The 27,648-nt window shown below is 43.0% G+C and overlaps 1 protein-coding gene across 2 annotated transcripts in view; it reads left to right on the top strand.

Annotated features, from left to right (window-relative positions):
* CHM (CHM Rab escort protein) overlaps positions 1 to 22,516 on the top strand; it is a 232,771-nt gene extending 210,255 nt beyond the window's left edge. For both annotated transcript variants that reach the window (XM_075940753.2, XM_075940752.2), the window contains 2 exons: positions 11,047 to 11,216; positions 21,203 to 22,516. In XM_075940753.2, coding sequence (XP_075796868.2) covers positions 11,047 to 11,216; positions 21,203 to 21,415 — 383 coding nt within the window. In that variant the 3' untranslated portion in view covers positions 21,416 to 22,516. The remainder of the gene's footprint in view (positions 1 to 11,046; positions 11,217 to 21,202) is intronic.
* The last annotated feature ends 5,132 nt before the right edge of the window (positions 22,517 to 27,648 follow it).

Genomic DNA, 27,648 nt, shown 5'->3' with positions numbered 1-27,648 from the left:
TTTTCCGGCTCGGGGTTTTGCCGGAGAAAAGCGCCAGTCTAGACGGGATCTTGCGGAAAATAAGCCCTTTATTAAGTAGGAATAAGGGATCTTCTGGAAAAGGGCTTATTTTCCGCAAGATCCCGTCTAAACTGGCACTTTTCTCCGGCAAAACCCCGAGCTGGAAAAAAGCGGCAGCCATGTTCATGCAAATGCCGTGGGGAATATTTAAATCCCCCGCGGAATTTGCAATTCCCAAGTGTCTCATTAGCATCCCTTTTCCAGAAAGGGGTGCCAATGTAGACACAGCCCTGCAGTCTAGCTGGACCCTTGCTGTGTTGAGACAGGATGTGTCGGCTCTTGGGTGGGAATGAGGGATTTGGGTGTGGGAAGGGGTGAGAGGTGCAAGCTCTGGGAGGAAATCTGGATGTAGGAGGAGGTGGAGAAGGGGACACTGGCTCAGGGAGGGGACTCCAGGCTGGGCAGTGTTGGGATACTAAGCAAGCCACAGGCTTGCGGATGTGAGGGTGCAGGAATTTGGGTTGGGGTATGTGAGGGGCTGAGGGCATGAGGTTCCAGTGTTTCATAGGCTCAGATCTAGGGTCTGGGGAAGGGGGAGTGCAGGAGTGGTTGTGGCCAGATGGGGGTTTGGCCCCAATTCGGGGTTTGTTGGCCAGGCTTCATTTTTAAATAAAATACTATGTTAAACACAGAAAGTTTCTGCATTGTCTTTATTTATGAGAATGACAGGGAACCTGCCTTGAATCAGGGGGTCACTGACCCATAGAAAAGTCATTTCGGAGCAGGGGACACAGTACTGGGGAGGGGTGCTAGTGGGTTCTGGAGCAGGGAACAGGGTGCCAGTGGGGACAGAGGAGAGGGGGCAGGGTGCCAGGATAGCTTTCTGCAGCAGGGGACAGGGTGCTGGGGGGGACAGGTTTCTGTAGAGGGGAGCAGGGGGACAGGTTTCTGTAGTAGGAGACAGGGTGCCAGAAGGAACTGGTTTCAGCAGGGGGGGCAAGGTGCTGGGGGACAAGTTTCTGCAGGGGGGGGCAGGTTTCTGCAGCGAGGTCGGGGGGGGCAATGGAGAGGGAACAGGGGGCCAGGAGGGCGGGGGACAAATTTGGGGCAGAGGAGAGGGAACAAGGTTGGGGGCAGGGAGTTCCCTACACCAGCCACGGAGGGAAGCCTCTGACCCGCGCTCCCTCCGGACTGACCGCAGGGCAGCCGGGCTGGAGCAAAGAAAAGCGGCTGCCCGGCCAGCTGGCCATGGTGCTCAGCCTGGGTGCCACCAAGCTCCACGTGGGCAGGCACAGAGAGGAAGCCGCCCAATCAGCTGAAGCGTGGTTCAGCCTCCTCTGGGCTGAACGCCACAGCCAGCTGGCCAGTGAGCTTCTCCTCTGCGCCAGCCCACGTGGAGCTTGGTGCACCCTGGCTGAGCGCCATGGCCAGCTGGCCGGGCAGCCACTTCTCTTTGCTCCAGCCCAGCTGCCCTGCACTCAGCCCAGGGAGGATGCGCCTAGCTCCAGCTGTGAAAGCCACAGTCAGCTGGCTGGGGTGTTTCAGCCCTCCCAACCTCCCAGCTCCCAGCATTCCTCGCAGCTACTCACCTGTGTTGTTGCTCAGTGAGTAGCTGCTCCTCAAATGAGGAAATCTAATGTAAATGTACTGCGCAGGCGCGCAGTTCAGAGAGGGCTCAAGAGCTACTCTTAGAGCCCCTGAGATCTACCGGTAGCTCACGATCTACTGGTTGGTGACCATGGTCCTAGGCGGACCCTCTGTATTATGTCTTCCCATCAATTCCATTGATCCCGAGGGTCCTTTGCAAGGTTCAGTCCAATTCAGCTCAGCTCACTCTGATAGCACTTTCATGGTCGAGGCAGACTTGGTTTCCTTGCCTCCACAGTCTGTCCATCGAACTGCTGTTCCTGCTTCCTCATCTCCACAACCTTCTCTTTCAAAATGGAGGCAATCTGTTGCAACCTCAGCCCCACACCCTGCACCTTCATGCCTGGCTCCTCTCTGGTTCCATGACTAGGGCTCGCCAAGCGGCGGCGAGCCTCACTCATCAGCCACGCGGTTTCGTGCCGTTCTGCGCATGCGCAGATCGTTTTGCTCATGCGCAGATCGCTCTGCGCTGGCTCTTCCGGGTCATAATCTACTCACCGCGGGCAAGTAGATTACATTATTTATCGAGCCCTGTCCATGACAATGATGTAGGGGAATGGTGATGAGATGGACAGGTCCCCATCTTTCAAGTGCAGTATGTTTGTATGGTGAAGTTTGGGGATCAGTGTGGTTTTGTTGCCATCATGAAGAGAATCGCCTTCATTTTTGCAGGTAAAGTGGCTCTGGTTGATGGTCTTCTACTGTGTAAGAGAAATTTTCTCACCTGTCTAGTCAGTGAAGATACAGCTTGCTGCAAAACGGCCTTTCACATGCGAGTTGATGGATCATCAGTTTTTGCTCACCCCATCACCATGCTATTCCTAAAAGGACTCAGGAATTTGTACCTCCCACATAGAGTATGTGCCCCCCCTCCTCCCTATGGAGCCTGTGGACCTGGTCTTAGACTGCTTCATGAGACCCCCTTTTCAGCCATAGGCTGTACTCTTCCATTCTTACTAATAAAGTTATTTCTAATTGCCATCACCTTTGCAAGGAGAATTAGCAAGATTGCGGCATTGATGGTGGGACCACCCTACACCATCTTCGTGAAGGACAAAGTAATCCTACGCCGACACCCCTCCTTCCTACCCAAAGTCTTCCATATCAGTGAACCGATAGTATTACCCACGTTCTTTCCTAAACCCCATGCATTTTCTAGAGATGCTATGCTGCATACCCTCAACATTAGATGTGCGTTAGCCTTCTATGTAAACAGACTTTCTGTGAACTTTACGCCTTTTCGTGTCAATAGCAGAATGGCACACCAATCTGAACCCACTGCATCTCTAGATGGCTATCGTCATGCATAATCCGCTGTCACTCTATCTGCAATAAGCCTTTACCAGATCTACCAAAAGCACATTCTGCTCGTGCTACAGCAACTTCATCTGCCTTTCTAAAGAATGTGCCCCTTAAAGACCTCTATCAGGCAGCTACCTGATTGTCCAACCATACTTTCACTAGACACTATGCCAGTATGCTGCAGCTTACGGAAGCTACAGTAGTAGCTGCAGCAGTATTGTCTACAGCCGCCAAACAGTGACTCTGAGCCCCACCATCCTGGTGGAGTACTGCTTTGTAGTCACCAACAGTGGAGCACCCACGGGGACATCACTCAATGAAGAAAAGGAAGTTACCCTGTACAATAAAGACTGTTCTTCAAGTTGTATGTCCCCATGGGTGCTCTCCGACCCTCCCTTCCTCCCCACTGCTCAGAGTTACTTTACTTGGGCATATGCAAGGAACTGAGACGGGGGTTGGGGCCACACGTGCATGAGGTGTCAAAGTGCAAACAGCGCAAGGCACTTCTCACACATGCACAGCCTACCTGACAACTGCTCTGGAAAAGCTCTGATCTGCAGCCCTGGGATAACCCAACACCAACAGTGAAGCACCCACGGGGACACACATCTCCATGAACAGTTGTTACTGCACAAGGTGAGTAACTTCCTTTTTTCCAAACTTTCCATTGAAGTGAATTGTATTTTTAATCTTGAAGCTAATGAGGGTACATCTAGACTGGTTTCCTCTTCCAAAAGAGGAAATGCAAATGAAGCACTGATTGCAATATTCTCGTGCTTCATTTGCATATCCTCTTTCAGCCCTTTTTGGGGAAGATATCTAAAAGGATGTCATAAGGAAGAGGGAGAAAACTTGTTCATCTTGGCCTCTGAGTATAGAACAAGAAGCAATGGGCTTAAACTGCAGCAAGGGTGGTTTAAGTTGGACATTAGGAAAAAGTTCCGAACTGCCAGGGTAGTCAAACACTGGAATAAATTACCCAGGGAGGTTGTGGAATCCCCATCTCTGGCGATATTTAAGAGTAGGTTAAATAAATGTCTATCAGGGATGGTCTAGACAGTATTTGGTCCTGCCATGACGGCAGGGAACTGGACTCGATGACCTCTCAAGGTCCCTTCCAGTCCTAGTATTCTATGATTCTAAGAGGTTTTTTTCACCAAAAACACAGTCTAGAAGTGGCTTTTTCGTGGAAAAAAAACTTTTTTTGAAAGAACCCATATTCCTCAAAAAATGAGGTTTACAGGTTCTTTTGAAAAAGGGTTTATTTATTTTTTCATGGAAAAGCTGTGTCTAGACTGCGTTTTTTGGTGAAAAAACCTCTTCCGCAAAAAGGGTCGGAAGAAGATATGCAAATGAAGCATGTGAATATGCTAATCAGTGCTTCATTTGCATTTCTTCTTTTGGAAGAGGAAAGCAGTCTAGATGTATCTTGAGATTTTCTAGTCAGTCTTTTTGACAGTGATGAGTCCCAAAGCTCTGACCCTGTTTCTGAGAGAGCCAGGTTAGATGTTTTCATGAACTTTGCCCTTGACACCAACAGCTTCGTAGTGCTTGGGGAACGTATGTATTGAAGAATGTGGTCGTTGCAAAGAGAAGATTGGTCTCAGTTCTTTGGGGGTCCTCAAAAATCAATACCAGAATTTTGAACTTAACCTTGTATTTTGTGTGGAGCAACAGGTGGTAATCTTGGTGACTACTCCATTCTGAACAAATTAAACTATTTTTAATGTTAGAGTACTCGTACTCAACTATAGGGAGTTGCCTTCTAATGGCAAAACATTGGAATTTTTTTTAGTCAACTGGAGTATTACTTTGTCACCAAACACAGAAACTATCTAGTGTAGATAATTCTAATAATCATTGATAACATACTAACTTGCAAAAGGCTCAATGTGGCACTTTTCTCCTCTCCCTCCCCCCCCCCCCCCACCCCCTTTTCTAATTTTCTGGAGTTCTTAGTTTTCCCACATAGGGATCCACAGTCTTTTCCTTATTTTCTGTTCCATCACTTTCATCTGCATACTGCAGTTAATTAAGCTACACATACTTCCCAGAATGCATTTCACCATGGATTGTTATGATCACTTTTTTCAAGGGCTAAGGAATCAGTCTTATTTACCATGTTTTAGAAAAGCTGATTTAATTTTTCACTCTTTTCCTGTTTCTTCTCCTTTTGACTTTTCTTAACTCTCTTTTGTAGCTGCAAGGCTCAAGTCCTTTTTTGATAATAAAAAAAAAGGAAAATCATTATTGCCTTCATCAGAAGGTCTGATTTGGCTTGACCAGCACATATATCCTCAAAAATATTTTTTTGATCCTTTTCAGCTTACAGTGCAGGCAAATCTCATTTTTACAAAAGGGGAACAGCAAAAATTGAAAAATCAGGTTTTTTATAATGTTTGAGAAAAATGCATTCACTCATCTATTGGACTTTGGAAGACAGATTTTGGACCCAAAATTGGGAGTTGTAAATACAAGCTTGTAAAATAAGGAATTACGTCTGTTATTTCTTTCATTCAGATATTTCATTACTAATGTGCTCATTCAGTTAAAGCTGTATGCTAGAGATGTAAGCTTAAACATATAACCTGCATCTTGCATTTTCAAAAGCAGTCTTGTATGTCTGTCTCTTAAGAGTATCAAAGGGTAAATAAATGATTAGCCTGCTGTTCAGTATCGTCTGTTCCATTTAGGGTGGGTTTTTTTTGTTTACATTAATCTTAATGTTTAAAGCGATCCAGTTTTAAAATGATGTGTTACTTAGAACCGACTGAAATTCTATAAGAACTCTGATCAGAAGGGGTCCTCAGGTGCACTGAGGCACTGAAAAGCTAGTTTTCACTGGCACATGAGCCTTTTTATCATCAGGATGAGGTAGTGGTCGTATTTTAATTAAAATGTCAGAACAAATACTGTTGGAGTTATTGAAAATGAATCACTAGATAAAGGGAGCACTGGGCCATGGCAGGTCAAAGAGGGAAAGTCACCTGGAAAAGAGGACTCCATTCATTTTCCTGACTAAATAAGGAAGAAGTAACTTTTATGAGCAGTATGAACTTTTTAATATATTAATGTGCATCTTGTTCTGTATTAAGGCTTATGCTTTCATAGGTTGATTTAATTTGTTTTCAGATTATTCTATACGGTTAACATCTATTTTTTAAATAAATTGTTTAATTGTCATAAAAATAGATGCTGATAGAATTATATAGATGTAGTCTTATGTACTTGCTGTTTTATTTACAGTACAGCGTTGCTTGTGGTTTTCTGAATGTAAGCATTATCTGGCATGATAGTTGTTCGAAAATAAATAAATCTGAGTAAATAGAACACTATTCCAAAATGTTCCTTAATCCTCATGGAATGAGGTTCACAGGGATGTAGGAATAGCGCACCCATGATTTCAAAAGGTATTTTGAAATCATGGATGCGCTGTCAAGATATGAAAAACACTATTGCAGGATACCAGAAGTATCCCAAAATAGTGCCATTGTCTAGATGCACCCTCAGATAAGCAGAAAAATATTTTAATTTCCACTTAACAATGAAACAACAAAAAAGACAAATAGAATGACTACAGGCAGTCCCCGGGTTACGTACAAGATAGGGACTGTAGGTTTGTTCTTAAGTTGAATCTGTATGTAAGTCGGAACTGGCGTCCAGATTCAGCCGCTGCTGAAACTGATCAGTTTCAACAGCGGCTGAATCTGGACGCCAGTTCTGACTTACATACAGATTCAACTTAAGAACCCCAGGCATCCCCAAGTCAGCTGCTGCTGAAACTGATCAGCGGCTGATTCCAGGAAGCCCGGGGCAGGGGCTTCCTGTAGTCAGCCACTGGTCAGTTTCAGCAGCGGCTGACTTGGGGACGCCTGGGGCAGAGCAGCTGGGGTGCTGCTGGGTTGGTCCAGTAGCGCCGCCGCTCCTCGGCGCTACTGGACCAACCCAGCAGCACCCAAGCTGCTCTGCCCCAGGCGTCCCCAAGTCAGCCGCTGCTGAATCTGACCAGCAGTGGCTGAATCAGGACGCCTGGGGCAGAACAGCTGGGGTGCTGCCTGGTTGGTCCAGTAGCGCCCAGAGCGGCGCTACGGGACCAACTGGCAGCGCCCCAGCTGCTGTACCACAGGTGTCTGGAGCAAAGCCACGGAGCACGGGGGCAGCGGGACAGACCAGGGGGACGGGGGGGGGGGCAAAGCAGAGCCGAGCCCCGGAGCGCGCGATCAGCTGACAGCCCAGACGCTCTGGGCTGTCAGCTGGCCGGGCGCTCCGCGGCTTGGCTCTGCTTCCCGCCCTCCCCCCCCCCCCCCGGTCTGCAGACCAGGAGGATGGGGGGGGCAAAGCAGAGCCAAGCCTCGGAGCGCGTGGGCAGCGGATAGCCCTGTCTGCTGCCCACGTGTTCCGCCGCTTTGCTTCCTCTCCCTGGTCTGCTGGAGACCAGGGAGAGGAACCCCGTTCGTAACTGCGGATCCGACGTAAGTCGGATCCGCGTAACTCGGGGACTGCCTGTATACTACCTGCATTGGAGAAATTTATTATTTATATTGTTTGGTTATCAATGTAATTTGTAGTTTTATTTTCTGTATTTGTTGCCAATTCCTTCATAAGTACTCCTGTTTGAATTGGGAGGTAGGCACCTTATTTCTGTAGATCCCTTTTTACAATCCCAACCTTTAGAGTTTGTCAGGCACTGTTATCCTCCGAAAAGTGCTGCATAACTGCAAATTGAAGAACATTCATCTGAAGAAGTGGGTTGTACCCATGAAAGCTCATGATACTATCTACATATTTTATTAGTCTGTAAGGTGCTGCTAGACTATTCGGTTTTTTTTTTTTTGAAGGTTTTGCAAACTCTTCGTCATTGTTAAGTGGGAATTGACAAAATAAAATATATGTTGTGAAGCAACATTTTACGTCAGTCCTGTTGCATGGTAGTATTAGATCAGTGGTTCCCAACCTCCTGGCATGACCTGGCAGCCAACAGTTCACAGTGGTTAGGAACCGCCCCCGGCTGAGAGTGAGCTGAGAGAGGGGCTTTTCCTGGCACAGCACAGCCTCCTTGCACATGGTAAGCAGAGGCCAGCGAGGAGTAGTTTCCACACACCTTCTTCTGTGATGCACCAGCACCAAGGTCAACAAGACCCAGAGATGCTAGGGAGCATTAATGGAGACTCATTAACCTCTGGCACCCCAGTGAGGGGCTGGCAGCTCACACTGTGCAGGGCAGCAGCTGTCCAGAGGCGCAGTCAGGCCCTCCCTCCCCCCAGTAGACGCTAAAGCAGAGGATTGGAGACCTTCCTCTTGTGCAGGTCTGTATGCGAGGGGGGGAGGGGGGAAGGGTGCAGATACATCTCCCTAAATTCCCCCAAGTAAATGTGCTCCAGCCAGCTGGGGCAAGGGTACAGCTGATTTCTTCGTCTGCCCTACCACCCCAGGAATGAGGCTGGATTCCACTTCTCGGGTTCAGTTTCCCCGGGGTCCTAGAGGGACTCCACACCAGTGCCTTGTGGAGGGTGCTTACTAGCACCCAGACTGTGGGTCGGGTTCCGTGGGAGGCAATAGCTCTGGCTGGGGGAGTTTACCCTCCCTCCCTGCTGTGTGTGCCACAATGAGAAGCTCTATGACAGAAGCACTCCCAGCCCAGCCCACCACTAAGAGGCTGCCTGCTTGGGAAAGGGTCTGGCCATTTGTGCACACAAAAAGCTCTCTTTCTGGGGGAAGGGTGCTGCTGTTCACAGCATAAGGCAGAGCTACAAATATAATCATCTGGCTCTTACAGAGTACTTTTCACAAGCAGAAAGTACAAAAGCTGCACACTCCAGAGCTGGGGTTTTGGGAGCTATCCAGCCACAGAACAAAAGGCCTAGGTCATGACCATGAACAAAGTTTACATAGGTGTTAATGGCCCAAGATAAGAAAGAAAGGAGTCTTTTAACAGAATTATTTTTGTGTTGTAGATATCTGCAAACATTGAACATGTATTGCGTGCATACAGATGTGATGTAAAATAACACGTGACCTCTTAAAATTAATTACAATAATGAATATGCAAATAAAATATTACCAGTTCACCAAAGGGTTATGAATGTGTTTGCCAGTCCATGGTATAAAAAAGGTTGGGAACCACTGTACTAGATTGACTTATATGCATTTCTTTGTCATTTGGTTGATATACAAAATAAGTGTAACTTCCATACATACTGAAGGGATTGGAAGGGAAGTGAAACAGAAAAAGCAACTAAGAGATGGATGTAAGTTTTAGTGGGGGAGGTCTAGGTTGGATATTAGAAAAACTGTTTTACTCAGAGGGTGGTGAAGCACTAGGATGGATTATCTATGGTGGTGTAAGAATCTTCATCCCTAGAAGGTTTATAGTCTTGGCTTGAAGAAGTCCTGGCTGAGATGGGCTTGGTCTTTCTTTGAGTAGGGGGTTGAATTCCATCACTCCCTGAGGTATCTTCCGCCCTGTGATTCTATGTAACATAAGAGAGACTGTTTTACCACACGGCTATGTCTACACTGGCCACAATTTCCAGAAAAGGGATGCAAATCAGGTAAGTCAGGATAGGGAAATCCGCGGGGGATTTAAATATCCCCCGTGGATTTAAATAAACATGTCCGCCGCTTTTTTTCCGGCTTGGGGAAAAGCCAGAATAAAAGAGTCTAGACTGGCGCGATCCTCCGGAATAAAGCCCTTTTCCGGAGGATCTCTTATTCCTACTTGAAAGGAATAAATCCCCCACGGATTTCCCTATCCTGACTTACCTGATTTACATCTCTTTTCCGGAAATTGTGGCCAGTGTAGACGTAGCCCACCTGTCTTGTAATAGGCAATGTAATTTCATAAAATCATAAGGTTGAGAGAGACCTCAGGAGGTCATCAAGTCCAACCCCCTGCTAAAAGCAGGACCAATCTCAACTAAATCATCCCAGCCACGCTTTGTCAATATGGGACTTTAAAACATCTAGGGATGGAGATTCTACCACCTCCCTCGGTAATCAATTCCAGTGCTTCACCACACTCTTAGTGAAATAGTTTTTCCTAATATCTAACCTAGACCTCCCCAGTGCAGCTTGAGGCCATTGTTCCTCGTTGTGTCATCTACCACCACTGAGAACAGCCTCTCTCCATTCTTTTTGGAACCTCCCTTTGGGTAGCTGAATGCTGCTATCAACTCCCCCCCTCGTTCTTCTGTAGACTAAATAAGCCCAAATCCCTCAGCCTCTCCTCATAAGTCATGTGCTCTAGCTCCCTAATTATTTTCGTTGCCCTCTGCTGGACTTTCTCCAGTGCATCCACGTCCATTCTGTAATGGGAGGCCCAGAATTAGACACAGTACTCCAGATGTGGCCTCACCAATGCTGAACAAAGGGTAATAATCACTTCCCTAGATTTGCTGGCAATGATGCTACTAATGTACCACAATATGCCATTAGCTTTCTCAACTACAAGGGCACACTAATTCATATCCAGCTTTATAATCAATGTAAATTTTGGCTTTTGGGTTTTAGGCATAGGGGAATACATCCATAACCACATTTTTCTTTTCCATGGAGAAATCCTTTTCTAAACAAGTCGTGGAAAAACATTTAATGTGCTTTGCTCTTGAAATTACAAAGGGAGCACTGAGGGCATCACTTGTTATTGAAAAGAGTTGGGAAATGTATTGGACTTCAAAATCAGCAGCTCCAGAATGGGATGATTAATTTAAGACACACTGTAAAAGGACCGTGCTCAGATTAGTTAGGAGAAATATAAAGCATGTTGGATTCAAAATAACATGTTTTTTTTTCTTTAAGGAATACCAAAAACTTTATTTAAAAATTACAAATTGTATTAATCCATCAAGATGTAAAATGTTAAGTGGCTAATTATGAAATTCCTTTCTGGAAACCTTTTGAAAAAAGGGATGTATTAGAAGCACTATCAGTATGCTTTAATACGTTTCAAAATATGTATGTATGTATGTATGTATGTATTTGTACTCTAGTACATACAATAATTTCATGCTAATAACGGATGTGTTTTATTATGTTGAATTATACCAGTCTTTTACTACATTTGAATGCCAGTCACTAAAAACATTTCTTGCCATTCAGAGTCTGAAAATGAAGGAGGACCGGAAAAGCCCAGAGTCCTATGGGCACTATACTTCAACATGAGAGATTCTTCGGGCATCGACAAAAATTCATATGACAGTTTACCCTCAAACGTCTATGTCTGTTCTGGGCCAGATTGTGAACTGGGAAGTGACTATGCTGTCAAACAGGTAAGGGAACTTTTCAACTTTGTGGTTGAAGAGCTTTTAGTTTATAGGCCCCTGAAATACTGCTTTCTCACCTGGCCCCTTTTTGCCTGCTTTCCCTATTACTTTGAGCAGAGGAAAAATTAGTCCAGCCCCTGCTTCACCCTTTATTGGTGCCTCTAAGGTGTCTTCATTGCTGTTCCCTTTTATCATCCACTCTAGAAAGAGAGGTTGGCAGTTTATACCTATATCCTGCAGTCATTACTATGATATGGGTGCCTTCAGTGCTGACACACACTAACACTTTTTACACTTACATAATGTTAACTGGCTATCCTGTTTTAAGTGGCTTTGGCCAGAGAACATGAGCACCAAACTTTTTTTTATGCCCAAGCATAAACTCTTTAATATAGTTTAATAATGGAATGGCTGACACAGCCTGAACTGTGGTGTCAGAACAATATAATTAAGAGCTTTATAGTATCCTTCACTTTATTTTATAACACAATAATTTGCTTACCAGAAAGTGAGAGGATTATCCAAAGAGAAATAGAGCAAAACAGTAGGGTAGCACTGTTCTATTGTACCTGATTTGTTTAAAAGTAAATTTAAAACTGTTTTACCATTTTAAACTAACTGCAAATTAAGAGCTCCTTAAATTGCATTTAAAAGCTATTTTGGACATATTTACAGTTTGCTTTTTACCCGATAGTGAGCTGTGGTATAAGATATTCACACCATGCTCTCCTCTATTACCAGCCACATCCAGGACCATCTTTGTTTACCCCTCTATTCTATTTCAATATGAGTTAAGTTACTGTAACTGGAAGCTACTGTTCTTTACATTTAAAAGTGCAAGTTGTTGTAGTTCCTCTATGTGGCTCTGAAATGACTGCAGCTAAAATAATATATTTTCTTCTGGGCAAGTCCCGATTGAAAGGGTATGTATTAACTGGATTGACCTCAGAGAAAGCTAAAGAAATGATCAGGATCTAGAGGGGTTGATTTAAGAAAATACTGTAGTTCGTTTACCTAAACAGTGACTAGCTTTAAGTGGAACATAGTTCACTAATACATAAAGGATTTAAACGACAAGGAGAGGAACATTTTTGTATGAAACAGAGGCCTGTTACTAGAAATAGTAATGGGATTCAATTAAGACTTGAAAAATGTAGGCTGAACATAAGGAAAAAACTTCTTCAGAATGAGACTATGGATTAATCTTCCTAGGAGTGTGGTTGAAGTTTCCTCACATCATACTTTTGAACTGTGTAGGCCAAAAGCACTAGAAAATATGCTATAGGGAATGTTAGAGAAGAAACAGGCAACCTAGGAGTGGATGGAGTAAATGGACCTCTTTATTGCAGATACTTGTTCCACCTTGGGCCCTGTTGCGGCGTATGTACACCACATCTCTGGGGTTGAGGGGACACAAATGTTTGTATGCTGTCTAGTCAGTTGCTGGGTCATTGGCGGGCTCTTTTAGACTGTAAACTACAACCCTTGGTCTGAGGTTGTATAACCTAATGACCAAAGTCCATAAGATTAACCCTCATCTCAGGGCCATACAGCCCAACATCCGAAGTCAATGAAGTTAACCCTTCTCTCAGGGAAGTCCATCTTAACAGCTAGAGTCAAAGATGGGGGAGCCCTTAGCTCCAGGCAGCACAGCCTACCAGCCAGAGTCAATAAAGAGGAATGGCCCTTTGTTGAGGGCAACATGGCTTACTAGCCAGAGTCAGTGGAATGGCCCTTTAATGCAGGGCAATGCAGTCTAATGACCGGAATCAATAACGGGGAAGCCCTTGGCTCAGGGCAAAGTCAATAAAGGTGAATGGCCCTTTAACTCAGGGTAAACACAAACTTGTGGCCAAAGTCAATGTGGAGTAACCCTTTAACTCAGAGCAAGCATAGCTTCTCAACAAAAGTCAAGATGGAGGAGTCCTTTAACTCAGGGCAGAGTTAATAAGTTGGGAGGCCGCCTGCCCCAGTAGGGAAACCTGGGCCCACTCTACTCCACTTGGTCCTGACCCAGGGCCCTGTGAGTGGCAGAGCATTCTGTCACTCGCTCAGTGGGGAGTCTGACTGAAACACGAGCTCACCTAGGTAGGAGATACCACTCCGACACCCTCCCTGGGTCACTTCCTACCAAAGCTTGTGAAGGTCCATCTTGGAGGTCTCTGAATCCTCTGATTCCACTGCAGCTACCTCTTCCTGGAGCTCCTCTGGTGCTGGCAGCTCATGGTGGTCTCCTGGGTCCTGCCGTGTGAGTCTCTGGCTGGTGCAGTTCTGGAGCTCCTGGTGAAGGTCCTTCTTCTTTGGTGGCCAGCCAAGAGTGAGATGTGTTACTGCCTTTTATGCTGTCCCAGCATTTGGAGCATGCCCAGTCTGGGTGAAGGAGCATGACTTCTTCCACCCACAGTGTTTTAACTCCAACCGATTCAGTGTGGGGTATGCACACACCATCACAGACCCCCAACACAACATTCTGGGTGAGCAATAATTTGGCACCAGTTACACTCCTTTATCCATTTTAGCATACTAATTCACATGTCTATCACTACTTTCCCATAGTCCTTATTTAATAATGTTAACTCTATGCAATGAATATTAATAGGCAGGTGATGAATATTGTTATACCTGCTCCTGTTTACAGGATTTTCAGTTAGATTAGCACTTTTTTACATTACAGACTTCCTGAATCTGCAGGTTAGAGATTATAAAGGATGTGATCCTGAAAGTATTTTTGGAGAGAAAGCAAGAAAAAAACAAAGATGACACTGTCCAACTGCATGCTTATCTATCTTTCTAGACTGCAAGAACAAAAGGAAAGAGCATTTTTATACATGAGAGAGGACAATACCTGCTCTGGTCAGACCGTTTCTCTCTCTTTCCAGGCTGCAAGAACAAAGGGGGAAAACATGTTCAAAGGACAATGCCTGCTCTGCCCAGACCCCTACCACTATTGTATGGTCTTCCCCGACCCCTACTAATTCTTACATATCCCAACAGGGAACATGCTATATTAGCGGGGTGGTGGTATGGATGATCTGCCTCTAACATAGGTGACTGATTACATGCTTGCTCTTAGTCTGGGGTGGGCAATAATTTTTGATGGGGCCATGCCAAGATTTTGGAAAGTGGTCGAGGGCCGTACTCTTCCATGATATTGATGGAGGAGAGGCGGGGTCTGGGATGGAGGATGGGTGCAAAAGGGAGCTTGGGGTAAGGTATTGGGGTGACGGAGGATTACTGGAGTCTGGGAGGGAGTTGGGATGAAGCAGGTGATTGTGACTGAGGGCAGGGGACTGGAGTGCAGGGGTATAACCTGCAGGGTATACAAGACTTTTATTTCAAACTGTGCCGGGGTATATTAGCTAACTTACAGTGCCCGGGGAGTGGGGGAGGGAATTAGCCAGCTTAAATGCCCTGGTTCCTGCAGGCACTCACCGCCCCAGTTCCTGTGCAGCCTCCAGCGTCCGGGCAGGGGAGCGCTCATCCCCCTGATTCCTGCGCAGCTGCCAGCCTCCGAGCGGGGGAGCGCTCATCCCGCTGGTTCCTGTGGCTGCGCAGGAACTGGGGGATGAGTGCTCCCCCGCCCGGAGGCTGAAGGGCGGCAGCTGCACAGGAGCTTACCAGGTGAGTAAAAAAAATATTGTATACCCCGCACCCGAGTATGCCCCGTGGCGGGAGGAGGTGTGCGGTTTATAAAAACATATATAACCCACAGGTTATATGCGCTAAAATACGGTAATTTGATATTGACTGTCACACAGGTAGATGCACTGCACACGTTGATTGTTTTAGTAGTTTTTTCTTTAAATATAAGATGCCATTACATTTTCTTCACCTAGTGATGTCCAACAGAATTAACTGTTGATAAAATTTCGCTGTGGTTTAATAAAGAAACGTTAGACTTTTTGGAGTGTTTTCTTACCTTACCTTTAAAGTTTTCCTTTGAAACTTGATAAACGGCTAAATCAATTTAGCTGGTTTTCCAATTGAATAGGCAAAGTTTATACCATGAGTGGGCAATAAAATGGCGATGATTCATCAGGGTTAGTCACTGGTGGAGCACTGCCACTATATTTACTTGAGTTTGTGCAGGTGTTGGACGATTGTAGCTCTCGTTGGCTGTGAATCACCATTTGTGGCCAATGAGAGCGGCAGGAAGTGGCACAGACCATAATGATTCATGGCCAATGAGAGCTTACAATCGGCCGATACCTGTGGAGGTGCAGATAAATATAGCGGTGGGGGGCCCATCAGGGATTAACCCCACAGACCAGATCTGGCCCATGGGCCAGAAGTTACGGACCCCTGGTTTATACTGTAATATCGAATTTGTGTGTTAGATGTGATCCCTATATTCTTGATTTGTAACTGAAAATGGTTTTGAAAGAGAAGAAAAAATGTAAACTAAGGAAACCAATATTGTATGTTGATACCAAAGTGAGTTTGTCACTTAGAAAATTGTTAATGGAATCCTTCATCTTAGGATTCTCAGTTCAAATCTGTTGCTGGTCAGAGGTGAGTGAAATTCATCATCAGGAGGCTGTTTTGTGTATATGGACTTGAATGATAGATACCCACACCACAAATTTCACCTCTACAATTGGCTACCACTTGACCCTATTGTTCACATCATCAGTGCAATGGCCAATGATTGCAAGGGCACAGAAACTAACTTTATGCCATTTATATAATAGAATCATAGAACTGGAAGAGACCTCAGAAGGTCATTAAGTCCAGCCCCCGACTCTAGGTAGGACCAATTCCAACTAAATCAACCTGGCCAGGGCTTTGTCAAGCCGAGACTTAAACACCTCTAGGGATGGAGACTCCACTACTTCCCTAGGTAACCCATTCCAGTGCTTCACCACCCTCCTAGTGAAATAGTTTTTCCTAATATCCAACCTGAACCTCTCCCACCATAACTTGAGACCATTGCTCCTTGTTCTGCCATCTGTCACTACTGAGAACAGCCTCTCTCCATCCTCTTTGGAACCTCCCTTCAGGAAGTTGAAGGCTGCTCTCAAATCCCCCCTCACTCTTCGCTTCTGCAGACTAAACAGACCCAAGTCCCTCAGCCTCTCCTCATAAGTCATATGCTCCAGCCCCCTAATCATTTTGGTTGCCCTTCGCTGGACCCTCTCCAATGCGTCCACATCCTTTTTGTAGTGGGGGCCCAGAACTGGACACAGTACTCCAGATGCGGCCTCACCAAAGCCGAATAAAGGGGATTGATGACATCTCTGGATCTGCTGGCAATGCTCCTCTTAATGCAACCTAATATGCCATTAGCCTTCTTGGCTACATGGGCACACTGTTGACTCATATCCAGCTTCTCATCCACTTTAACCCCCAGGTCCTTCTTCATCCCATCTTGCGTCACTTGGCGCAGAAGACCAGGAGCCGACCTTGTCCGTGAATACAGAGGCAAAGAAAGCATTGGGTACTTCAGCTTTCCCCATATCATCTGTCACTAGGTTACCTCCTTCATCCATTAGGGGCCGCACACCCTCTCTGATCACCTTCTTCTTGTTAACATGCCTGTAGAAACCTTTCTTGTTATCCTTCACATCCTTAGCCAGTCGCAATTCCATTTGCGCTTTCGCCTTCCTGATAACCCCCCGGCATTCTTGAGCTATACCTTTAAACTCCTCTCTGGTCATTTGATTCGGTGGCCTGTAGCAAACACCAATCACAACATCAATGCTGTTGTTTGCTCCTTTAATCTTAACCCATAGACTCTCAACAGGTTTTTCTCCCTCTTTATACTGGAGTTCAGAGCAATCATAGTGCTCTCTTACATATAGTGCAACTCCTCCTCCTTTTCTCCCCTGCCTGTTGTTCCTGAACAGTCTGTACCCTTCCATGACAGCGCTCCAGTCATGCAAGTCATCCCACCAAGTCTCTGTTATCCCAATTAAATCATATTTTTTGGTCTGGGCCAGGGCCTCCAGTTCTTCCTGTTTGTTACCCAGGCTTCTCGCATTAGTGTACAAACACTTCAGGTAACCAGTTGATCGTCCTATCTTCTCCATTCAAAACATGGGTCCTCCTTTCTTGCCCCTTCCTCTCTGCATTTCTTCCTGGTATCCGACTTTCCCACTCCCCTCAGGGTTTTGGTCACCGTCCCCTGACGAACCTAGTTTAAAGCCCTCCTCACTAGGTTTGCAAGCCTGCCCGCAAAGATGCTCCTTCCTCTCTTTGTTAGGTGGATCCCATCTCTTTCTAACAATCCTTGCGCCCGGAACAGAGTCCCATGGTCGAAGAAACCAAAGCCCTCTCTGCGACACCATCTGCGCAACCACGCATTTACGTCCTCAATTCGACGATCCCTGCCCAGTCCTTTCCCTTCAACAGGGAGGATGGAGGAGAATACCACTTGGGCTCCAAATTCTTGGATCCTTCTTCCTAGCACTACATAATCCGCAGTAACACGCTCAAGATCATTCTTGGCCATATCATTAGTTCCCACGTGGAGTAGCAGGAAGGGGTAGCGATCCGAAGGTTTGATCAGCTTGGTAAGCCTCTCACTGACATCCTGAATGCGAGCTCCTGGTCAGCAGCACACCTCTCGAGATTCCAGGTCCGGACAGCAGAGGGATGGCTCAGTCCCTCTTAGGATGGAGTCCCCAACCACCACCACCCGTCATTTCTTTTTGGGCGTGGTGGCCATGGAACCCTCATCCGTAGGATTACGCATCCCATGCCTTCCAGTAGATGGTGTTCCCTTCTGGTTTCTTACTTGTGAGGTCCCTTCCAGAGCTTTCAGCACTGCAGAGCCTGTGGAGAGAGCTTGAAAGCGATTGCTTACCTCTATAGCATCAGGGGATTCCCGTGCTGGCCTTTTTCCCCTTCTAGAAGTTACATGCTGCCAGTATGCTTATTTGTCGTTTGTCGTTTGATATTATCTAAATAATAATCCCCAAACTGTAAGACTTCTTAGCTTTCTTTGTAAATGAGCATCATTAAATGCACTATAAAAGGAGAGACCCCTCTGTTCATTACCATGTTTTAGCGTATATAACCTGCGTATATAACTCCGTTCTCCCCCTCCCCCTCTCCCGTGGGCTATACTCGTCCACGTGTAATACAGCATTTTTTTTAACTGAAAGTACAGGAAGACAAGACTGATTCTTACTTGATAAAAGCACCGTATTTTAATTTAATAATTGAGGCAGTTATGTTAAAATACATTATTTTACTGTGCAACTAGTAAAAGAATAAATATATGGTAAAACTATTTTAAAAAAAGCCATCTTCACATTGTCAGTGTCTGAGTTTTCAAAACCATCAAAACTTTAGTCGTAGTCACTGTCACAAAAAACATCCCTAACATCCATAGCCAAGGCTAGGTGAGCTTCGATGACCGTTGAGACCTGTGGTGCCAAATCAGAATCGCTGTCATAGTCGGATTCAGAGCTAGAAGAGTCAACATTGGGAAGAATGTCACATTTATGGAACCCATTGGGAATATTAGCCAGTTTTATTCTGTCCCAAGCAGCCAAAACCCATCTGCAAACTTCCACGTAAGTTGCACCGCGCTGTCAACCTGCTGGAGTTAATGTGTGTTCCCCATTTGTCATCCAACTGTCCCATTCTTTCGGATGAAGCGCTTGAATGGGTGGCTGACAGCCACATCAAGTGCCTGCAACTTGCTGGTCAGCCCACCTGGTATTATGTGATACGTGCGCCCCACAGTGTTTATATGTTTCTGAACTGAAGTTTCTTTGTGGGTGGCCAAGGAATCTAAAACTAGCAGACATTTAGGATTAAAAAAACCACCTTTTTGTGCACGAAAGGAATAAATGAATGGTAAAACGGTGTGGTTCAAAGGGGTTTTATATACCTGCAATAAGGGTTGTATCATACTTACTGCTCAGCGTCATCTGCTGCGGCTCATTAACACTTCATTACAGGTGCCGTTCATTAACAGTATCCACGGTTCATTTCCTGCAGTCTATACATGCGCGAGGAGTATGTAAGACTATTTTTACTCAATCAGGAAAAACTGCGGGTTATACATGGCTGCGGGTAATACTCGTGCACGGGTTATATACGCTAATTTACGGTACTTATTTTGGGGAAAGCAATTTAAATAGAGTAATAAATAATCACACCTCTTTATAGCTAGTGGCTATCTGGGATTTCGTTCGTGCTCCCTAAGGTCTTAATTCTATGCAAAATGTATGATTTATAGGAATTACTGTTCTTTTGCATGGGAATTACTCACCCAAGCTGTAGTGTATTTACTATTATAATCCATGCATTACTATAGCATCTGCTTTGATTTTTTTCCCTGTAGTAAGCATTCTTAACATCAATCACTGTGACAGTCAACAGCTTGACATCATCACGTTTAAGTATTAATCTTGACAGTGTCTAGACTATATGGTTTAATAATGAAATAACTGTATTTCTTTAAATAAACTTTATTCTTATTAACATTTAATTTATTATTTATATAGATATCTTTTTCAAATATGTGGTCTTCTTTGAGTACACTTGCATGCAAACACAAACTTAATAGTATGACAGACCCAAACCAGCAGGTTACCACACTCTCATGGAAGACAGGTATACAGAGCTATGGATAAATAGCTTTCTCTTCCCTGAATAAACTTATGTATTGTTGTTGTTATAGTAACTCAGTTAGGTCATTAGGGGTCATCCCAGCTAATTTGAGCTGGTTCTAGTTAGTTGTGTTATGGAATAAATGGACACTTACAACTGCTCAAGCTCTCTGTGTTTCCAGTGAATTCTTTCTAAACTCTGTAACTCCAAATGATATAACAAAACTCCTAGAGACTGCTGCCATTAAATGAAGGCAGACACACACCTGGGGCTAGTCAATGACTTGCCTGAAGGAGCAAGCTAATTCAACAGTTGAGGTCAATTAAAGGTAGTAGGGCTGTTTTAAAAGGTCTTTCCCAGGTAAGGAGAAGGGGAAGACAAAGAGTGATGGATTGAAAGGAGGAAGTGCAGTACAGAAGAAGCTATGTGTGGGTGAGCTGGGACTGGCTAGAAGGTCCAAAGGGGAGGCACTTGGAGGGACTCTTTGGAGAAGTGGCCCAGATTGGAAGCATAACAATAGTGTCTGTTGCTGCTGCCTTAGGGTCCCTGGGCCAGAACCCGGAGTAGTGGATGGGCCTAGTTTCCCCATAAACCTCCCCCATGCCAACACAGAGACTGCCCCATGAAGGAAAACCAGGATTATAGAGGGGGTTTTACTCCAAAACCATGAACTAACCTGTGATGAATATGGCTCAGTAAGCTGTGGACCCTGCCTCTTTTAAAGAGAAAGATGCTGTGTGGAGGGCCGCAGTGAGCCTCTGAGGCTAAAACTATCCGCCAGTAGTGCAAGACTGATGGGGCATGACTGGAGTTTTGCCACAGTAGATATATAAGCATTTATATATAATTTTTTTGTAAAATATAAAAATACAGCAAGCAAAAATACATATGCATTTGCCGAAAAAAGTACATTTTACAATAATAGTAATAAATATTAAGCTATGCATTTAATAGGAAAAACAACAGTAGTAAATATTGCAATACACTAATATAATTGTAGTTTTTAATTTAAAAAGGAGGTATTTGGGGGGGATAAATGATCTATATTAAATGTTAGCTTTTGAATAGCTCCAACAGACCTGTGAAGTTCATACCACCTGATAGGGGCGAGATTAGTTCTATCTTTTCTGCTTCTGTTGTTGGACTGGACTATGTCTTTCTTCCCAATGGAAAAAGATACATGTATTTTGTAAATGAAAGCTACGTTTGAATTCTACTGTAGAATGCACCAACCGTTGCTGAGAAACCACAGAATCTGACTTTTCACACCACTGAGTTCCTGATTTTTATCTGTTTTTAGTAACACTTTTAAATGGTCATTATAGTTTGTTGCAATTATCACATTTTTAATCTTAAATGTCAGTAAAATATTTCTTCAGTGTATTAAATTTCAATCTAAAATTAACTTTTGTTTTCCTTGAATATAGGCTGAGACAATTTTTCAAGAAATGTTTCCTAATGAGGAGTTCTGTCCACCGCCACCAAATCCAGAAGATATTATCTATGATGGAGATGGGACTCAGACAGAAGACCCTGGATTCAGTAATTCATCTAATGTAATAACAAAGCCCTCACCTGAGGAAAACAGTGGTGGTGATGGAGATAGCAACCAATTTTCAGAAGAACAACATGAAGAATAGAAGTATTAAGATTGAACCCAGTATCCCTTATCTCCATGGAAGAGTTTGACTTAGTCTGGTGGAGGTAGAACAAACAGTTGTATTTATTCCTCCTTACTTAGGTTGAGTAAAAAATAAGTAGCCTATTTGATTTCAGGGGAACTGCTTATAATGGAGTAATACTCAGCCTGTCACAGGAAGGTTGTCAGAGCTGGATCCAGAAGCAAAAAATAAAAATTACATTTTAAAATCTGATTTTAATTTCTTTGAGAAGAGTTGTTATTTTAGTAATGATTCTGCCACCTTGATACTTGATACTTCAAGCGTCAATAACAACAAAATTTGTGAACTAGTTTAATATAATGGACAAAAGGACAAACCATACACTGTTGTAAATTGTGACAGCTGTATTGACTTCAGTTTACACCAGCTAAGGATCTACCCCCACATCTTTGCGTCCTATAAATTGATTACAAAAAAGGGAACTTTAGGCAGTATTGAGAGTTTGAGGGTGTTCAAACAAATACACTTTTATTTGTTGATATAAGTCCTGCATTTGAAGGCTGGTTTTCAAATAATTAATATCACAGTTACTTTGCTAATGAAAAATATCCTATGGTTGTTTTTTAAATTGGTAAGTTTATTAATATGCAGGAATAAGCTTATTATAATATGCAGAAATAAACTGTATATAATAAATATATTGGTCTCAATTGAAACTGTATTACTACTTGAAACATTCTGTCATTCTTGTTTTGATTGGAGTCAAGACTTTATCCCTGTTTGACGGTTATATTTATAGTCTACTACTTTTTTTACTTAAGAACCTCCAGTAATGCAGCATATTTTGAGTCCCTGCAAATGTTTTGCTTAGACAAGATTATGGCCCCAAACTTTCGCATACATAAAGCTTTCCAGGACTTGGATCTGAAAAAAAATTCAATAGTTAATTAAAATTTTTAAAAATGGCATTAGGAAAAAAGTTGGGCTTGTTATATTTACAATTGTTTTCATCCCAGATAATGATCTAAAAGCTGTGTGATAGTAAATTATGCATTTTGTAATGATGAATCATAAATAATATTTTATATAAGAGAATTGTTAAATGTATTTATAAACTTACTTTGTGTACAGAATTATGAAACCAGAAAAATCTTGAAAAGGTTAATGATACTAAATAGACTCTCACCTCTCTGCTAAATGTTTTGAAATTATATGCTCTAGAAAAAGAAAGAAGTATATATGTGCTTTAAATGACAAAAAAATGAAATTTGAGTGTTGGAAGCTTTACCATAAAATCTTAAGATTTACCCAAATCAAATATTTATAGTATAAATTACCAATATATAAAAATATGCACAATGAACAAATTTGGATGATTGTGAGAGTTTAACTGCTACATAAGCTTAGATCTGAGTATACCGTTATACAAGCACATTAGTACTTTTTAAATCCTGTACATCAATTCATGTACATCAATTCAAATTACGGAGACCCTTGCCATTCACAGTGGATGTGTCCCTGACACCATTACGAATGTCACAGCTCTTAGTATTAGTGAATTTCACAACTCGGCCCCCACAGTGAGTTCCCCGCGGCTCCCAAACTCACTATGGGGGCTGGGAGCCACAGGGAACTCACAGTGGGGAACTCCCCCACAGATGCTGGGAGCCGTGGTAAGATGGAAGTCACAGGGAGTTCACTGTGGCTCCTGACAGCTGTGGAGAACTTACTGTGGGGAATTCACTGCTGCTGCCAGGAACCAAAGTGAATTTCCTGTGGCTCCTGACCTCCATGGTGAGCTCCCCGAGGCTCCCAGCCCCAGCCAGGAGATCCCTGCAAATACAAGGAATTGCGAATATTGATTCTTCAGATCGCAAGGTTCTCCTGTAATTCCAATAAATAATCGATACCTGATATTGACTGAAATTATTGACCCAGCTAGGATTTTCTACAGTATTTCAGTAAATATGCCTACCTTGCAGATGGCTTTGTGCCATAGAAGTCAATTTATTTTTGTACAACATAGCTAACACAATATAGAACATTATTTTGTCTTGCATCATACAGTATCCAAATTCCATTTTAAACATGTTAGTGTTTACATTGTCACTTCTGTTTTTATTGGATCAGCATCATGCTATGTAATTATAAAGTCCTCAGAAAAAAAAAGTACATGCAATTCATTTCGATTGCTAAATAATACTGATCCTTGGTATGCTTGCAATTAAGCATCTAATTAAAGATGGTAACAAATAGGCTGCTTGCTTGCCCATTCTCAGCTACCATTCGTATGTGCATATCAAAAAGCATGAATGTAGGTTAATTATGCTTAATGTCTATAAATCTGTAAAGGAACTAAGACAACAAGGACCTGGTTTCTCTTTGCCTTTCAATGATAGGAATCATGTTTAATTTTACATTTTTTATGTTTACAAGGAAATTATATTTGTTGTATGAAAATTGAAGGTTTGCTTGCATGTATGTTTCTTTCTGTATTTTCCTTCAGTTCAAGAGAAGCAGTTTATTGCAAGCGTCTAAAGTTTTGTTGTATTGTTTGTTAAAGTTGGTTTATTGTCACATTGCTATCTGTGATGTGATTAAAATTCACATGAATCCTAAGAAATTTACTCAATACAGATATTTTATGCATTCATGTCAATGTAAAGTAAAAGGTTTGTAATGCTACACATTTGATTTTTAGATAAAACAAAGGCTGTACAACTTACAAGTCATAAGCTGTGACTTTACCTTATATTGATTGCCTAAAATACCTTTTCATGTCTTCTTCAAATAGTGAATGAAAACTTAAATGGTTTCTCCAATGGTAATTGAGTACCCAACAGCTCACTTGCAACAGGAATAAACAAGTCTGTTGATGATCTTTTATTATATGGAAATCATGTATTGAACTGTGGTTTAGTCTCAAATTAAATGATTTAAGCATACAAAGTGAGGGTTAGGCTTATTTGAAGTAGTTTTTAAGGCTTGTCAGACAGGATGTATTAAAAAGATAACATGACTTTTTAAGAACCAGGAATTTATTGTGGTTAAAGATAAGGTTAATTTAATTTTTAAACAAGTAGTTGTATTGTCCTTCAAGCACCTTGGAGCTCATACAATTTTCACACCTTTATTTTAACAAGTGCTTTGATATGTTTGAGTTCCTTTTTAAGTTTGGTTAATTGGATTAATTCTTAATATTCAAACCATCAGTCTAGTACCACTTTTTCTTTCTGATGTTATATTGTCTGCTCTCTGACAGCAATCAGTTACCCTTTCCTAGGAAGTATTTTCTGCCAAGAAGCTGCTGCATCTGCTTTTCATGCAGATGATGATGCTTTGGGTCATTTGACAGGTAATCATTAGAACTTGGATCTTTGCAGACTCTGGATTCTTTCCTCCTATCATGGCAAGGGTATTTATATGGGAAACTCCCATTAATTCTAATGGGCTTGCATATGTAAATTTTTTTGTATCAATGGGAAAACTGACCCCTAAAAGAAATCCCGTTTGTATGAGACTTGCTGATGCAGAAATGTGCAAGCATTACCACTTTCTGGAGGGAGTCCTGAAGAGTGAGGACTTCCTCTCAGAGGAATGCCATGAGGAATGCCAACAGATGTTTGAATGCCCTCCAGTTATTGGCACATTTTGCCCCCATGTAAAGGAAGTAGTTGTAGAAGAAGGTAATACTAACTCCTATGTTTAGAGTGTCTAACATTTACTTATTTTATATATAAATCTTTCCTTTCAGAAACTCACCTCCCTAGCCTACAAATATGCTCCTTTCATTCAATGGGGAATAACCTCAAAATATGAAGTGCCATTTTACTATGAAGTTTTGTTCAGCTTTTCCTGAGATATAAGCTATTAGCAATGACTATTTCTCTGGTTTGTGTTTCTCAGGAACATATTGTCGTCATTCTAAAATAACTTGATTACCTTCGTTCAACTGCTGAGTTCACAACCGCCACTTCTGCAGCAGCAGCCATTGTAGGGGTAATGTTTAGGATCCATCAAAGCACCGCTAGCATGGGAAGCGAAAGTGAGCCAGTCTGGGTTCTCCTCCTCCAAGCTACCATCTGGCCTTTGTGACCTACACGTTCCATGGGTGTAGCACATGAATAGAAATTAGGTTTGATTGATCTTCTGCAAATGCCTACCTGACCCAGCAGTTGCTCTCTCCCCATATCAGGGGACTGCTCTACCACAACTCCCAGGTTAGGGATGGAAAGGAGAAAGCTGAGATGTGTAGAAACTATCGCTGGATCCAGCAGTCTATCTCCACTTGGGATAATAGCCCTCCGCTGCTGCCAGCTAACACAGTTAATTATGTATCTCAAGTAGTACCAGTCTACGCTATGGTGCTAGAGGCTCATGGTTTAAACTCTGCTGATGATGTATGAATGGAGTGAGCTGTTAGTTTTACATTACTTGTTTTCACCTTTTTTCCATTTAAAAATATAAATATAAATAATGTTAAAATACATTAAAAATAATATTCAGGTTGCATCATCAAGCACTCAGAAGTCAAAAAATGCTAATTTGATGTATCCACAACAACCTTAACGGTGCTCCCCTTATGTGCAAGCATTGTAATGCAGGTTGAACCTCTCTAGTCTGGTACCCTCGGGACCTGACCGATGCCGAACCAAAGAATTTGCTCACCATAGGAGGTCAATATTGCTTAGCAGCGTTACGAACACTTCCACTGCTTACTGGGCTATTAGAAGACATTTAGGGGTGAACTAAAGGTAAATAACAGCACAGAACATGGAGAACCAGGGCTGGTGACTGTAAACAAACATCATGGGACCACAGGAATCTTGGCTACATCCATGATAAGTGGACAGCCAGCTAATTAAAATCATTAGAGAGGTTCAACCTGTAGTATTTAATTGCATGAACACATGCCATTTGAATAGATACAAAAGTGGGCAGAACAATATTGCACAGGGCAATTTAGTTACTTTCAGGCACTTGACTTTGCAACCTAAATAATATTCTTTTAACAGCTGTTTTCATATAATTTGAGAGTGACCAATATCAAACTGACCAATGTTCATTCCAAGATGTGCAGAAGGTCTGAAATTCATAGTATGCACATTAGTAATATTGAAGTAGACTTTTCTATAGAAGGAAAGATGCATAAATTCAAAATGTTGAATGTTAGCAAGAAGTGTTAACGAGGCCAGTCTGATACTTCATTGGGCTCCCTAAGCCTCTAGCCTCTGCTTTCTTATTCTGACACAACCTAAATATAGCTGATGCCAGTTTTAAACAGGTTGTTCAGAAAAATTACTTGAGGATGTGAAAGATTTCAGATTCTCAGATTTCCAGAAAAGGGTATAGCGATCATTTAATTTGGCCTCCTGAGTATGGACTTACCAATCTATACCTTTTGCATAACTATTTCAGTACTAAAAGGAGACAGACTATAAGTGGAGTGGGTAATGATGCAAATGATGCTTCTCTGTATCAATGTTCCCTCTAATCTTTTCCACCCATGCGTGGAATAAATTATTTGCCCCGCGTCAAGTGCAAATGGGCACCATCAATCGAAACACAAAACCTAGCTGTGGGCATCCTGCTAATCAGCTGGGCAGCATTTGAACTTTTCCCGAGTAGCCACACAAGCACACGGCTTTCAGGGAACACTGTTCTCTGTCCTTTTTAAAACACCTGCTTACTCTTAATAACCATAAGGTTTCCCATTTCCTTTGCAGTTTTAAGATGACTTGTAATACGCTCAACAAACAGTGAGGATGAGAGCTCCGACAACATGAGTCAAAATCACCCAGTAAATATGGGAGAGTGAGCAACAGTAGTTGTCAAAGACGTGCACATGCCGATAGTCAGAGGGAGTACAAAAATCACAAAACTGACCAAAACATTCACAATTTCGGGGGCGGGAGGAAGTCCGATGTTTTAATTTTAAGTTTGGTCGATGCAGTCAGGGCACTTGAGGAGCATTTTTCTGGAAAGTTTTGTTCTTGGAAGGATTTACCAGTGTGTGTGGGAACTACTGAAAAACGAGTTAATGCACAGAGTTTTTCTATGTAGATAACCAAGGGCTGTTCTTGAAAGTGTCTGAAAGTATGTAAGACTTCAGTTTTTGTAGGTATGCACAATTTACAGGCCCCTTTGTTAATACCTAATTAAAGAAATTATCTCTTACTAATCAGGGCTGGATACCGCCATGTGTTATGTGTAAAAAGGAACAAGCTTATCCGTGTTCTCTTATTCCGATG

The sequence above is a fragment of the Pelodiscus sinensis genome, chromosome 13 (assembly GCF_052426305.1).
Source record: "Pelodiscus sinensis isolate ZL-2025 chromosome 13, ASM5242630v1, whole genome shotgun sequence".
Taxonomy (NCBI): domain Eukaryota; kingdom Metazoa; phylum Chordata; order Testudines; family Trionychidae; genus Pelodiscus; species Pelodiscus sinensis.
Note: the sequence above shows the minus strand (reverse complement) of the source record. Positions and strands in the feature narration are given on the sequence as shown.